Below are 16,666 nucleotides of genomic sequence, written 5' to 3' on the forward strand. Positions count from 1 at the left end.
TATTCAACCAGGGATAGGCAGGGGAGTTGCCATGTGGAGTCCGAAAGCAGTCCTTGTGGGTTCCTGTATCAGTCCCTTGTTCGAAGGTACAATGCCTGATCAAGATGCAGGGGAAATGGGGTCTCCAAAAGCCACCTCCCAAACCTTTACCTCTGACCTCCCCTTCTCCCACAATTCCTACAACACCATCACTCATCATTAGCCCCACAATGTAAGCAAGCCTCTGGTGGATGCTTTGCCAACAGCTACCACCATCCCCAGGATCCGTAATTCCAGAGAAGACCTGACACTGGCCACTTTAACGATTAATGGGCAGAGGGAGTCCAGCAGGTTTTCCAGATGACAAGCATGACCCCTGTTGCAAACATTTTAATTCATTCTGTATTTCAGGTATCTCCAGCAGGAGTGATAGCAAAGCGCAGTCAAAATCTTAACATTTTCAACTCTCTACATCCGAGCAAAGGTAAGTTATGGCACCCATACCGCTTCAAAACTGATGTTGTCTAACTCAGTACTGACTGTGCAAGAATCAAGTTATCCTAATCTACATCGTTCAGTTAGTCACCAGATAAACACACTGAACAAGTTTCAAATACAACTTATTCAAAACTCGCAGATCATCTTCAATTCCACTCTTCCTAACTACAAATCAGCTGTTTGTCACCCACCAGGACAATCTAATAATTTCATTATCCACATTTTATTTCTAAATTGAGCTACAAATGTTTAATCTTGCTTAAAAGAATCTGTGAAGTAAGTTCACTGGACCATGGAGTATAGTTTCAGCAGCATCTATTTAGAACCTCACCATCCTGAATAGGTAGGTGCAGAGGCTCGATTCCTTGGATCCCTAGTGACCACTATCCCCAAGCCAATTCCTGCTTCCACCAGCCACGCCCAATGTCATTCCCGCTGATTTCTGACAGCAGACAGATTTCATCGCCAGGATTCTACCACCCCGTCCACCGTGGAGTTGGAGCAGGCGAGGGGCAGACAATGGAAATGTCCATTGACCTTGGGTGGGATTTTCTGGTCTCAGGTCAAGTGAGGCCATAAAATCCCATCCCCATACTTTAAGAAGGAGCCCAGCTGATCAAATGCTTTCAGACCACAAGGTATGTGAAGGTTTTGGACTCTCCATGTATTGATCCCAATCAGAGTTAAAACCAAGCCTACTTGGTCTTTAAAGCAATTGAGCAGAGAAGAAACTGTAGATGACAGACAAATGTTTGACTTTTGGAACTTCAACCCACTGACTGTTTTGTCATGAGGCAGAATCTCCAGCTCTTCCCACCAATGGGATTTTCCAGTCCCGGCAAAGTCGACTCCACACAGGCCACCACCATCGACTCTGCCAGAGGCTAATGGCAAGCTGTTTCTGTTGCAGTTATACCCGCCACAAGGGGGAGTGCTGGAGAATTCTGCCCATTACTTTTTAAAGCTTAAGAAAGCTTCCTTTGAAATAAATTATCATGCTGGTCTTAAATAAATAAAATGAAAAAAAGTTTTAATCAGCAGTTCTGCATCAGAGATAATCATAAGTCTGCTTTTAAATTGCTTACTCCTGTTTGATTGTCCCAAGTTGACGACGTGTTGCATTTAATTCAGTCTCCAAATCTATCATTTCCTTTTCATGAAATGTTGCCAGCTCTCTCAATTTCTGGTCTTTTTCAGCAGATTCCTAGAAAGTTGGTGAGCAACATAAATATTAGTATAATTTTGCAACACAGAGCAGAACCATGCCCCCTACACTCACCCCAAAAAACATCCCTGACTCGCAACACCATGAAAGCCCCCCCTCCACCCAATGCAAACCTCCCATGGCATTGCTCCCTGACACTGCCAAGGAGCAGTGCCAGGGTACTACACAGGCATGACCCTCTCCCCCCGGGGCTGTACTTATCTGTGCAACCCCAGAGGGGTCTCTTTGCCAGTTCCCTGTTTGTAAAAATCTATCAGGGACTTTTGTACTTGAGAGGATATTCCAGCCTGCTACTTACGTGTAAGTGAATTTAAACAAGGTTTCCACACTGCTATATCATTGCCAGGAGGCGGTTGCGATTAGGCAGGGCAATCCTGCCTAAGACATTTAGGGATTTAAATCTTGACCCTCACTGACGTTCCCGCCCATCAAAAATGGGGGTGGAAACCTCCCCCCCCTACAGTTTGTGATTTAATAAAGTATAAAATGTAGGTTGAGTGGATATTTTCCAAATGATTATATGCACGTCTTTTAAACTTCACATTGCTGTAAAATCTGTAATCACTAATTTTCAATTGGTTGAAAAAATATCTGAACATAGCAGATCGTTTCAAATTTGGATTGTGCTCACTCCTGGTTAAGCAACATGTCAGGGGGATGATCTTTCCAAAAAATTCTAAGTGCCGAACGAGCATGAAAATGGGAGAGAATCACGTGTATTTTTTCGGTGAGTTAAAAAGCCAATCTTCTCACACTCTGAGCAAATAACAAAGCAAGATCTGTTTCCCACCAGCAGCGGGAGGAGTGGGGCCTAAACTCATCCATAAGCCAGCAGCCTACACCAGAGGGTGCACTGCTCATGCACAAATGTCTCTGTTTTGTCAACAGCACAGAGAGAGGTCTGTCAGGCACTTGACCCTGAATATCGCTGGCCTCCCTTCCTCACAATCACTCCCCACCCCTGGCCTGGTCGACTGCCCCCTCTGCTCTCCCCGAATGGGAGTAATTTCTGACTGTTCTCCAACTGTGAGGCTTGGAACAAATTTAACTGTTACTCCATTTCAAGATTCATATGCCTGGTTGAAAGTTCAAATTGATGTACCATTCTAACATTGTGATTGTTTATTGTGCAGCATGTTACTGTTAAAATGAATGTGAAACTAATAGAGCCATAACTGCACAATGATGTTAGCGTTGCAAGAATGGCATTTCACTGTCTGTTTCACATTTTACCTGCATTGAATGTAATGAATGTAATTTCTGCAATACATGGAAACTAAAACACTATAGGTAATTAGAGCTCGTGATTAGTAATGAAAGCAAGCTTTTAACACCATGATAACTATTAATTAACTGCTATTGTATTCCTTCTGGTTTTGAATTTTTCAGGGAGTTTTTAAAAGTGATACAAGTTGTTTTTAGTCTTTTCATACTTCTTTATTTTATTGTGTTTAGTCCAATCTTTCATTTCCTCTCTATTCCTGATCTAACATTGAATTCACCCTCCTTAATTCACAATCCTTCCACTGTTTATTTCTCAATCCTTAACTCTGATTGACCAGGCCTGCTGGCTGTTCTGTTCACCTGGATACCGTTTCTCTCACTGCACCCATTGTCGGCTCACACTCCCAGCAACTTCATGAACAAAAATGACTTCAGTTGAAGGATACAGGGATCAAATCTAATTCACAACAAACACCTCTTGGGTGCCTGTTACAGGAAATTCTCTTATTCTCTGTGGCTGACAGGTGAAAATCAAGCTCCAGACCACATAACCAGAGATTTTTTTTAAAAAATGCAAGAACAGGAGTCACTCGGGTTGTATATTTATGTACCTGCATCAGAGTAAGGCTGGTGTCAGATGTCACCCCTGAGGTAATGACAGTAAAACTGGTACCTAGCCATGGCAGGAAACGGGATTTGATAGTGTCAACACCAGAATAAACACCACCTTCGAAAGAAAAGAAGAAAAAAAGTAAAAATGTAAAGGCAATTATTTAAGTACTTCTTCAATGTTCGCATTTGATTTATTTAGTGTCCACTGAATTATTTGGAAGATCTTCTATTACTGATTTTGTTCTTGAGTTTCTTTATTCTTGAATGATAGCTCCTACTCTAAAACCAGAGCAGGCTCCAGTCACATCAATAGCATTTGGAAATTCAACTTAGAAAGTTCCGCACACGTGAGCACAGCCTCAACCAGGATCTTGGGTTCACGTCGCACTATCAAAAACCCCCATGACTTGTCTGGGCTTGTAAAATCTCACTTACTGTCCTGTCTGGAGGCATCTCTTTAACCTATGCTAATGCTATCTCCACTCACATTGTCTGCATCTTTAAGACTTGAATAGATTGATAGCTGTAAAGATTTGCATTCTAATCAATACTCTGAAAACTATGTGTGATTTTATATGCCTTTCTCTGATCAGAACCTTCCACACATCTAACGAAGGAACACCGTTTCCAAAAGCTTGTGAGATTACTATCAAAATAAACTGGTTGGACCCTAACCTGGTGTTGTGAGACTTCTTACTGAACATTAACGCATCAGAAAGGAGAAACAAAGGCTGAAACCAGTCTTTGGAAAGCACGTTTTTTTAATATTCCCTACCGCAAAGAAGTGAGGTCCATGGATACAGATGAAACATTACCACATATGCTTAATTTTATTCTCTCAACCAATCACTTCTGCACCCAAAGAACAGACATTAATACATTGTCAAATGCAAATATGCAATACGATATCTGTTTGAAATGCCTGCAATTTTGGTTCCTTGGAGACAGCCAACATTGGTGACAGCTGCATTTAAGAAAGCCATGTGGACATACCAATAGGTGGACTTCAACTACATAACTGTAAGTTTCTATCATAGAATCACAGAATGACTACAGTATATAAGGAGATCATTTGGCTCATCTTTGCCATTGCTCCAGGAGAGCTGCCAGTCCCATTCCCCTTTCCTTTCCTTAGTAACACTGCAAAACCTCTATCTTCAGATAAAGGGGAATCTACAGATGTACTTGGATTTGCTATAGTTTCCAATTACAGCATGAAGGCAACAAACAAAAATTCAGCTCCTTCACAAACTTATTGGTCATGACCCTGAAAATTGCAGAAAAGAATTGCAGGGCTTATCCTTCCTGTATCTTCATCCTCCTACCAGAATGTATGGGTTAAAAGTGGAGGAAAATGTGAACACAAAAAACTATGCATATTCAAACCATTCTTTTCACAATGCTATAGAATAAAAACCTAGAAATCCTAGAACCTGTTGAGATTTCTCATCAGCTAGCATTTTTACTGTGTTGAATATAGGGAAAAGTTGGTATCTGGGATCATTTCTGCCGCATCCCCATTCCACCCTCCTTCCCGACCCTCCCCATGCCAACAATAAATCCTTTTACTGAGGGCCCAAAAATGGAATTGAGTGTCTGTAATCCAAATAAATACAGTGAAAGTGAAGCTGATTTGGTTTTTAAAAGGCAAGTAGTAAGAAATAAATGTTGGAATAAAACGTGAAATTTAAAAGTGATACCTTCACTTGCTGCAAGGCTGAGAATGGTGAATAATTCTCCTTGGACTTTTGAGGTCAGTTCAATAAGTTCACAGCATCGATTCAAGTTTTGGTCACATGAGTTGATCTGTGAATCAGGCAGAGGAAACAAAAACTGAAGAACCCTTCATATTATCCAATAGAATAAAAAAAGTTGGATAGGATAAAAAGTTGGGATGGATAGGATGAGGTGGAGAGGCTCTTCCCGTTCAGAAAGGACAGGAGGACTAGGGGGCACAGCCTCAGGATAAAGGGGGGGCGGTTTAGAACGGAGTTGAGGAGGAACTTCTTCACTCAAAGGGTGGTGAATCTCTGGAATTCTCTGCCCGTTGAAGTGGTGGAGGCTGCCTCGCTAAATATTTTTAAGACACGGGTTGATGGGTTTTTGATAAGCGAGGGGATTAAGGGTTATGGGGAGAGGGCGGGAATGTGGAACTGAGACACGACAGATCAGCCATGATCTTATTGAATGGCGGGGCAGGCTCGAAGGGCTAGATGGCCTACTCCTGCTCCTATTTCTTATGTTCTTATTTCTTATAAGTTAGATACAATATCTCCACTTTTTAGTGGATTACACTTTCCAATACATTGCCATTGATGTTAATTCTAGAAATCTTGCTAACCCAGATTAACTTTACTCTCAACAGACAAAAACTGATTTAATAGACAAAGAAAATTGCATTTACATAGCACCTTTAATGTAGAATGCAACACAAGGCATTTCACAAAAGCAGAATCTGACAAGAACATTTACACAAGCCATAAGGTAGATGTTTGTAGAGTCACTAAAATTTTGATTGAAGAGATGCATTTAATAGAGGGTCTAAGAACAGAGATAGACATATTAAGTGAGTGAGTTCTATAGCTTGAAGTCTTGGTAACAGAAGCACAGCCAGTAGCAATGGGTAAAAATGGGGAGATGATTAGATTCTTCTTGGAAATGGTTATCACTTGGTACTTGTGTGGCATAAATGTTACTTGCCACTTGTCAGCCCAAGTTGGATATTGCCCATGTCTTGCTCATTTGAATATTGACTGCTTCAGTATCTGAGTCGTCGCAAATGGTGCTAAACATTATGCAATCATCAGCAAACATTCCCATTCTGACCTTATGATGGAAGAAAGGTCAATTGATGAAGGAGTTGAAGGTGCTTGGGCTGAGTACATTACTCTGAAGAAGTCCTGCAGTGATGTCCCAGGACTGGATGACTAACCTTCAAAAGCCATAATCATCATCTTCCTTTGTGCTAGGTTCAACTGATTTGATTTATTATTGTCACATGTACTAGTATACAGTGAAAAGTATTATTTCTTGCGCACTATACAGATAGAGCATACCGTTCATAGAGAAGGAAATGAGAGAGTGCAGATTGTAGTGTTACAGTCATAGCTGGAGTGTAGAGAAAGATCAACTTAATATGGGGTAGGTCCACACAAATGTCTGAAGGCAATAGGGAAGAAGTTATTCTTGAGTCAGTTGGTTTGTAACCTCAGATTTTTGTATCTTTCTCCTGACATAAAAAGCTGGAAGAGTGTATGTCCAGGGTACACGGAGTCCTTGATTATGCTGGCTGCTTTTCTTAGGTATCAGGAAGTGTAGATAGAGTCACTGGATGGGATGCTGGTTTGCATGATGGACTGGGCTTCATTCACGACCCTTTGTAGGTTATTGCAGTCTTGGTCAGAGTAGGAGCCACACCAAGCTGTGATGCAACCAGAAAGGATGCTTTCTATGGTGCATCTGTAAAGAGTCATAGCAGACATGCCAAATTTCCTTAGTCCTCTGAGAAAGTAGAGATGTTGGTGGGCTTTCTTAACTATAGAATTAGTGTGGAGGGACAAGGACAGGTTGTCTGTGATCTGGGTACCTAAAAATTTGAAGCTCTCGATCATTTCCACTTCATCCCTGTTGATGTAGATGGGACATGTCCTCCACTACGCTTCCTGAAGTTGGATGACTATCTCCTTCATTTTACTGACATTGAGGGAGAGATTATTTGGTCATACTAATTCACCAGATTTTCTGCATGGGGTTCTCCCAAAAAAATTCTAAGTGTCGAATTTGTGTAAAAACTGGAGTAAATCCCGCTGGTCTTTTCCACGGGAGTTTAAAAAAAGTCTCGCACATTCTGTACACCGCAGAGTGCACTAGCATAAATCACGTTAAAAGGCTGTGGCGAGGTTTAATCCTGCTAGAAAGGCTGGCAGCACAGCACTGAGCAGGCCACTGTGCATGCGCCAATCTGTTAGCGCCAGCCTTCCGATTGCTAGCCAGCCCCCAAGGCCCCTCTTTGCCAGCCATGTGATACCCCCACAGCCCGATTGCTGGTCTCCTGGAAATGTCTGGACCAGCCCAGACCCCACCCCACCCCCACCCTATCCAACCCCGATCGTTGGCCTCCCCCCACCAATCACCAACTTTCACAGAGCTGACAGCGCCAGAAATCCAGCTCTGGGAGACATGTGGAGGCCAGGACACCCAGCATGGCTCCCGAGAATTGATGTGGGTATGCCGGCGTTGGACTGGCGTAAACACAGTGAAAAGTCTGACAACACCAGGTTTTAGTCCAACCTATTTATTTGATAATATTATCAAATAAATAGGTTGGACTAAAACCTGGTGTTGTCAGACTTTTCTCCCGAGAATTGGCCACTGCTCGAGTCTCCTGGCCTGCTGCGCTAAAAAAAGTGGTGCAGCAGGATGGAAGAATCGCTCCCTCTATCTCTTTCCTGTCTTTTGTTTTATCGTTGTTTGAGATCCAACCCACTACAGTGGTGTCATCAGCAAATTTGAAAATCAAGTTGGCGGGAATTTGGCCACACAGTCATAGGTGTATAAGGAGTATGGTGGGGCTGAGGTTAACACAACCTTGCCATAGCAACCACTGCAAGACGTGCCGGATCATCAACACAAATGCCATCATCTCATCTGAGAACACCATCCACCAGGTATATGGTACATACTCTTGCAACTCAACCAACGTTGTCTACCTGATACGCTGCAGCAAAGAATGCACCAAGGCATGTATACTGGGGAGACCATGCAGACACAACGACAAAGAATGAATGACATCGCTCAACAATCACCAGGCAGGAGTGTTCTCTTCCTGTCAGGGAACACTTCAGCAGTCACAGGCATTCAGCCTCTGATCCTCAGGTAAGTGTTCTCCAAAGCGGCCTTCACGACACATGACAGCACAGAATCACTGAGCAGAGACTGATAATCAAGTTCTGCACACGAGGATGGCCTCAACTGGGATCGTGGGAATCATGTCACACTATCTGTAACCCCCACAACTTGCCTGGGCTTGCAAAATCTCACTAACTGTCCTGGCTAGAGACAATACACATCTCTTTAACCCGTGCTTAACCCTCTCTCCACTTATATGGTCTGTACCTTTAAGACTTGTTTACCTGTAAAGACTCGCATTCCAACCATGATCTTGTAAATTGAGTTGTGTCTATATATGCCCTGTTTGTGAACACAAGTCTTCACTGACCTGAAGGAGGAGGGACACTCCGAAAACTTGTGCTACCAAATAAACCTGTTGGACTTTAAACTGGTGTTGTGAGACTCCTTAAGGGCTGAGGACACAGGGCGATGGTGTTGAGGATAATCGTGGAGGAGGTGTTGTTGCTAATCCTTACTGTTTTACAACCAGTGGAAAGATTTCCCCCAATTTCAACTGACTTAAAAATGTTGCCATTTGACAAGTGTGGCATTTCTAAATGCCACACTTGTCAAATGCCACCTTAACTGTCAAGGGCAGTCACACTCACCTTGTTAAATAAATCCAGTCACAAATGCACCAAGATCACTATTAGATTCAACCAGCAGGATAAATAAGCCAATTATTTAAATAAACATGAATTGCAAATATATATTTAACAGAAATAATAATGAATAAAGGTAATCTTAAACATGGAAGGAGAGAGAAATTAGAATGCAGATAGGAAGAAAACATACTGTACAAAAACAACAGGGACAGGAAGGGGAAGAACGTGAAAAAAAATGTTACATCTGCAAAATGAAATAATTGAAGGTGAAAAACAAATAAGGATTTTAATCCAGGATGTAATAAATTTTCTTTATTTGCTTATATTAAGCTTTTGCTGAATGTGCCCTAGAAGTGCTAGGCTAAAGGATTAGGCCCATCATAAGAAATGGGTTTGACACTCCTGGTTTAGAATTTAGCAATTTGACAAGGAGCCCTAGGACCTCATGAATGCAGTACAACACAAAATAGGTTCACTTCAATTCATTTAAAACATGCTGGGCGAGATTCTCTGGCCTCCCAGCTGAGGGTTCCCTGCCGGCAGGAGGTGGCACATTGTTTGTTAATGGTGGGATTCTTTGGTCCTGTCGCTGTCAGTGGGAATTCCCATTAACAACACTCCACACCGGCAGGAAACAAACAGGCAGGGGTGCGATGCCAGCAGCTCCGCACAATCCCGCCAGCATGAACGGCCAGAGAACTCCAGTCCTAACTTTCGGACAATGGGGATAATTTCACACGTTTTCCTATCTCACACCTGAGTACATGTAATCAAAGTCACAGGGATGGACACAGATCTGAGCAACAAGGCACATAAGAACCTGAGAAATAGGAGCAGGAGTAGATTATATGGCCCGTCAAGCCTGGTCTGCTATTCAATATGATCATGGCTGATCTTTGACCTCAACTCCACTTTCCTGATCATTTCCTATATCCTTTAAATATGAATTAAATGTTACCGTTACTTTGGAATGCCACACTGCTTTTCCTGCTCTGAATATGAATGATATTAGCAATACTTGGAATGATAAGTTAGTGTTACTAGAAATAGTACAATAGAATAGAATATACTGAGTGCGAAATTGGGCTTGGTAGTCTCTGTTGTTTGGGTACTAAGGATGTGCCTCAGAGACCATGCTCAGCAAATTGCACTAATGCTGTTTTGGTGAAGGTGTCAGTGTGTGCAGCTAATGTCTGCCAGGAAGATGCAGAGCAAGCAGGTCATAACATCGAACAACTGAAGTCAATAGTGCCATTTTGAAGTTCAACACTGGCCAACTCACACAGCTGAACATGTTACGCAGTAAACCCCACCAGTACTGCTGGAAGAGATCATCAACTGTTTACAGGTTAGTTGGTAGTTAATTTCTGCTTTGACTAGAATTGTAGTAGTGGTTACAGCTTCCCATAGTTATTTCAAGTTGCCACAGACTACAAGGCCTAGATTCTTTAAGAACTGGAAATATTCTCCACATTTACTCTGTCAACCAATTCAGAATTTTAAATATCTCTCTCAGATTTCCTCGAAGCCACAAATGAAGAACTATAGGAAAGCTTGCCAGGTGCCCAGGACCAGAAATTTATCAGCACTATGACCAAGATTTACTGGGCCTAAATTGAGCAGAAATGCAACACTTTCAATGACTGGAAACTTCACTATGATTCAAGAGAAAAGCAGCAGTCTTCCTGCAGGTGTTACAGCATAAAACATGTAACCTAAAGAACAAATGATAGATAGAAATAGTGCGGGTTCTTCAGCATGGTCAAGACATGAGGGTCGCTGTGCTGAGAGCCAAGCAGGGAGGGATGCTTTCCAAGAACAGGAAGGCAATCAACCACAGACTGCATTTTTTAAAAATTCATTCATGGGACATGGGCATTGCTGGCTGGCCAGCATTTATTGTCCATTCCTAGTTACCCAAGGGCAGTTGAAAGTCAACATATTGCTGTGGCTCTGGAGTCACATATAGACCAGACCAGGGTAAGGATGGCAGATTTCCTTCCCTAAACAACATTAGTGAACTAGATGGGTTTTTCCGACAATTGACAATGGTTTCATGCTCATTAGTAAATTCTTAATTCCAGGTATATTTTTATTGAATTTGAATTCCACCATCTGCCGGGAAGGGATTCAATTCCCAGTCCTCAGAACATTAACTGAGTTTCTGGATTAATAGTCTAGTGATAATACCACTAAGCTATCGCCTCCCCTTGGTTGAAGAATTCTTCAACCAAGAATTTGTCATGAATTCCTCAGAACCCTGTCCGTCTCAACCCTGGTTTGGAGCAAAGTTGAAAATGCCATTTGACAGATGAAAAATAAAGCCACTGGAACATATGAAATCCCTGGAAAATTTCTGAAATATAGCAAAAATACACTCCTGGCATGGTTGCACAACCTGCCTTATCTGGGAAGAAGATTGCATGCCAGGGAATCTGAGGGTTGCTCTGAAAGTTTAGTTGTATTATTTACAGAGGAATATCCCTGCTATATACCAAAGGGAAATTCATTGCAAGGATCCTTTTCAACCACATCCTTCCACAAACATGACCCTCGCCGTGCGGCAAATTCAAGAAAAAAATGCAAAAAGTTAATTTAATAGTCACAAGTAAGGCTCACATTACACTATAATGAAATTACTGTGAAATTTCCCGAGTCGCCACACTCTGGGTAAATGCACCAACTAGCACATCTTTCAGACTATGGGGGGAAACCGGAGCACTCACCCAGACACGAAAGGAACAGCACCAACTGCGACACATGCCATTTTTGGCCTTCCAAAAATTTTTGATTCTGTCAACTGTGAAGACTTAATATCCCCTCAAATTTGGCTGCCCTCAAAATTGTCACCATCTTCCACCACTCCAACATGACATGCAGACTATGATTCTCACCAATGCAATCACCACAACCCTATTTCGGTGTGGACTAGGTCATTGCACCAATTGCCTATGGCAATAATGCTCACTTCCAGCAAATTACTCACAGACACGGAGATAATTTACAGAACAGACAGGAAACTGTTCAGCAAATGCAGCCTTCAATCCTAAACCAAAACCATCCCAGTCTCTGGCATAGACCTTCAATATGCAGAAGATACTTGTGCAAATGTTCACTCGGAAACTGAGCTCTGGGTCATTGTGACTCCTTCTCAGAGGCACATGAGAAAATAGGCCTTTCACTAAACATCCAGAAAACTAAAGTCATCTTCCAACCAGCTCCCACAGCGCAACATCTCCCCCTGTTGATCAACAGTGAGGATGCTGGAACATGTGGACCATTTTTCATACATTGGGAGGCTTCTCTCAACAAAAGCAAACATAGGTAACAAAATTCCATCATCACCTCCAATATGTCAGTTCAGCCTTTGACTGACTGAGAAAAAGGCCCAGGAGCTCAAACCCAAGACCATGGTTTACCAGGCGGCAGTGATCCCTATGCTCCTATATGCTACAGAGACTTAGCAACCTAAAGCATGCAACTCAAAACACTGGAGTATTACCACCTGTGTATTCACAAGATCCTCCAAATTAAGTGGCAAGAAAAACAGTCCAACAACAAGGTACTCTCCCAAGCCAACTTGCCTAATATCAAGATGCTAAAACAAGCTCAGGTGCAAGATATGTTTTGGTATGCCTGACACCAAACTTCCAAAGCAACTGCTCTGTTGCAGCATAAATCTCCCAGGAGGTCAGAGGAACTGCTTTAGGGATATCTGCAATGAATTCATGAAGAGGTCATATATCTCTGCCAACTCATGTCAGACCCTCACTTGTGACCAGCCAAATAGAGAAAGTTCATCCTGGAATGCACCAAACACATAATATTTTTGTCGGAATGTGCTCAAGCAAAGTCAAGACGTCAGTGGAAGTGCACAAGCCATCGACCCAACTCTTCACCTGCCCCACATGTGGCAGAGTCTGCAGATCGCACATTGGGTTTATCAGCCAATTTGGAATCCATCGATCAAGAGTTGAAGCAAGTCATCCTGAATCCTGACAGACTGCCTAACAGAACAGAGGGTGTGAGGCACTCACTGATTACAAGAAAATGAATGAATTGCTTGTTTACAATCTTTGTAGAAAACAATCTCCAATAGCATATTAATCACCTTGTCTCGGTGACATTTTCCCTCAATCTGTGTGAAAACATTTTGTTTTAAACCTCCAAACCTAAAGAGTAATTCCTCCTCCCAACTGTCTGTAGAAATTTGGGCAAACATTAACTCTATAACATGATAGTCTTGACTAGGATAGATAGTCTGGCTACAACTTTAGTAATTTCTCATTCAGTCTACACTAGCATAGTTCACATCAAGTACAAATAAAAAAGCAACATTCTACAGATACTTTTGAAAGGAAAACAGAAGATGCTGGGAATACCAAGTAAGTAGCAGCAGTGCAGAGAAACAGAGTTAATGTTTCTCGTAGTGAACCTTCAGGATCCTAAACTATTGACTTCTGACATTTGTAAAACTCATTTCTTGGACTTAGCACGGCCTAAAATTGTTGAGAGCAATGGTATGAATTGTTAATCCTGTTTGGCAACTGTCGTGGATCCATTTGAGTATTGGCATGGAGGAGAGATTGAAGGCATGAAAGCAAGGTAGCGAAATTAATCCTCCATATAATACTGAAGACATATCAGCCACTAAAGTTCACAATGATTCCTTTCCAACCATCATCTTTCTTTATCATGTGTATAAAATGTATATTTTCAATTAAAAATATGCAACTTGTGATAAAGCTTTCATTGTAAACTTCTTAAACTACTGAAAATTGAATTAGGTGGTGATGCAAAATGTTTTTAGGAGATTTTAGAGATAGAAGGGTTTTGCTTGAGAGCAGGTCAGTTGGAGAAAATAGGAGGTGTCACTGATATTTTTTAAGAGCACAAAGATGTGCCATGTTAGATAAAAGGTTGGCAACCATAGCTCTAGATAGTGTGAATGGTAGCCCTGGGTGATACTCAGAGGTTTGCCAACCCTGCTTTCCCTACCCCCTGTAAAGGAGTCAGCCAATCTTAGGACATCATTACTTTTGTCTTGTTACCTGCTGCCTCTAGGCATTGGTAGCACTTGGACATAATTCTGATTATTTAATTATAATAAAATATTTTGGGAAAACATGCAGTGAAGTTGTTTGAGAAAGAAATTAAGAGTCAAGCAGCAGTTCTGCCTTACCACCTTGTTCCCCAGCATTCTCGTGAATACCACATGCTGAACAGTACATTTAATTGGTTGCAATAGTTTCTGGCTGGGTCAGCTACTTGTATGGTTTTGCACTGATATGCAAATGTGTTGAATACTTACATCTTCTTCTATGGGCCACTTAATCAAACCCCACCCCTCTCAAAAAAGGTGCTTCAGTGCCAGGGACCCACGTTCAATTCTGGCTGTGGGTGACTGTGTGGAGTTTGCATGTTCTCCTCATGCCTGCTTGGGTCTCCTCCAGGTTCTCCAGTTTTCTCCCACAGTTCAAAGATGTGCAGTTAGGTGGATTAGCCATGCTAAATTGCCCATTAGTGTCCCAAAATGTGTAGATTAGAGAGATTAGTGGGGTAAAAATGTGGGATTACAGGCGTAGGTCCTGGGTAAAATGTTCTGTCAGAGACTCAGTGCAGTCTAGATGGGCCAAGTGGCCTCCTTCTAAACTGTAGGGATTCTTTGATCAGGTGGAAACCAAAGTCAGGACATTCTGGATGTAATAATGTTTCTGCTCTCTAAAACTAAACTATTACAGAGCATCACAAAACAACATATAAAGCCAATGATAAGGTCACAAGTGTGATAAATATGAGTATTCCCAAATTTGTTACAAAAGTAATCATTCATATGCAGTCTAAGGATTATGGTCAATCGGGCTAGTAAAAAAGTTTATATTTCTAATGGATGTTGTTTTAATATGAAAATAAAATTGCTGAAGTTAAATTAAACCATTGCAGCAGCGTCATGAAAGACATCCCCATTTGGTTGCTTTAAATCTTTCGATAATTACCACTGTACAATATTTATGGTGGTGAAATCACACACTCGATTGAAATATTGTCCAAGTTCAAAATGTTTATGCATTTAACTAATCCCGTTAAATTAGAAATCAAAGAAACCCTACAGCACAGAAAGAGGCCATTTGGCCCATCAAATCTGCACCAACCACAATCCCACCCAGGCCCTACCCCTATATCCCTACATATTTATCCACTAATCTCTCTAACCTATGCATCCCAGGACATTAAAGGCAATTTTAGCATGGCCAATTGATCTAACCTGCACATCTTTGGACTGTGGGAGTAAACCAGAGAAAACCCACGCAGACACGAGGAGAATGTGCAAACGTCACACAAACAGTAACCCAAGCCAGGAGTCGAACCCAGGTCCCTAAAGCTGTGAAGCAGTGGCGCTAACCACTGTGCTACCGTGCCGCCCACAGACATACAGCGGATTATGCAAATACTATATTTTCCTGAAACTCGATCCTGTGTAGAAATAAAAAAGAGAAACTAACTCAAATTGCTGCTTAGTTTCTTTCCCAGAAAGGCTGCCTGAAAATGTCAGCAATATTTATACTTTGTCCTTCACTAACGAGTGTGCTAATGTCAGCTTCATTATTTGACACCTTAGTGTTGTGTATTGAAGTAATTTTGACTGAAGGATTAAAAACACATCATAGAGAGTAGCTGCAGAAAATGTGTTGCAATTTTACCGGGACTGGTTTCCATATTGCCATAGCAACAGGCGTCCTTAGTTACCAAACTCCCGGGAAATCTCCATGCTAATTTGCAAAATTTTAACAAGAACGACCTGACCAGGACACATCGGAATGTAGTGTCTAAAAAAACCTGCCTGATAGTTGCAGTTCAATGAGCCACACTAAATAGCAAAAAAATTATCAAAATCAAGACTGATCATTTGTGTATGATCAGTGGATCAGTGGGACTGGATCTCATGTGTGTTTGCGCCATTCAAAACAAATTAGATCATACATGAATCTTTTCAAATAGTTTATTCAGGACAAACTGATATGATTAGAATTTGGCTCACGGAAGATGATAGTCTTGCAAAGGGAAAAGCTGTCATATTTAGCAGTGCATGTCTTCCATGCTTCCAGCGAGAGATTTTAAATGAGAGAATAAAAGAAAGTAAAATAAAACTCACGTGATAGTCTTTGTACCAGGTTTCAAGTTTATTCTGCAGCAGTTTATAGGTCGTCGTATTGACCAACCTTCGCAAGGTGTCAGCCATAGCTGGGACGCAACTGATCGCAGTTCCCGGGAACAAGCCACACACTAAATGGAATCCCCACACACACCCACCTGAGCCAGGGCGCTCTCTGCGCTGTTTATAAAGGGCTGGCGGGATTGCTATGTGCTTTTGGTGTCAGGGACGCTACGCTTGCGCTGTGCTCCCACCACTATGTTTTAGTTGTAGCAACGCTACTTTTTTCGCTGCTGGCAATCCTGTTACAACCTGCTCACTTCTTATTGAGCACATTCTTACTGAACCATTCAGAAATTGACCCCGTTTAACAAAATAGTGTACGACTTTCCAACAAGATGAATCCTTCTTAACACTTTTACAATGATTGTAATTCCCTTTTATGCCCAATTTTATTTTTTAATCTCAAGTGTTAAAACC

General features: G+C 41.7%; 1 protein-coding gene across 1 annotated transcript in view; it reads right to left on the minus strand.

The window, feature by feature from the left end:
- Window positions 1–16,338, minus strand: part of spata18 (spermatogenesis associated 18) — a 55,613-nt gene extending 39,275 nt beyond the window's left edge. Inside the window, exons 1-4 of the mRNA XM_080187669.1 lie at window positions 16,187–16,338; window positions 5,239–5,344; window positions 3,538–3,653; window positions 1,563–1,681 (exon numbers count right to left, since the gene is read on the minus strand). Of these exons, the coding sequence (XP_080043795.1) occupies window positions 1,563–1,681; window positions 3,538–3,653; window positions 5,239–5,344; window positions 16,187–16,273 (428 nt within the window). The 5' untranslated portion in view covers window positions 16,274–16,338. The remainder of the gene's footprint in view (window positions 1–1,562; window positions 1,682–3,537; window positions 3,654–5,238; window positions 5,345–16,186) is intronic.
- Between the last annotated feature and the right edge of the window lie 328 nt (window positions 16,339–16,666).

Source organism: Carcharhinus amblyrhynchos, chromosome 1, assembly GCF_965287045.1.
Source record: "Carcharhinus amblyrhynchos chromosome 1, sCarAmb.v2.hapA, whole genome shotgun sequence".
NCBI lineage: Eukaryota > Metazoa > Chordata > Chondrichthyes > Carcharhiniformes > Carcharhinidae > Carcharhinus > Carcharhinus amblyrhynchos.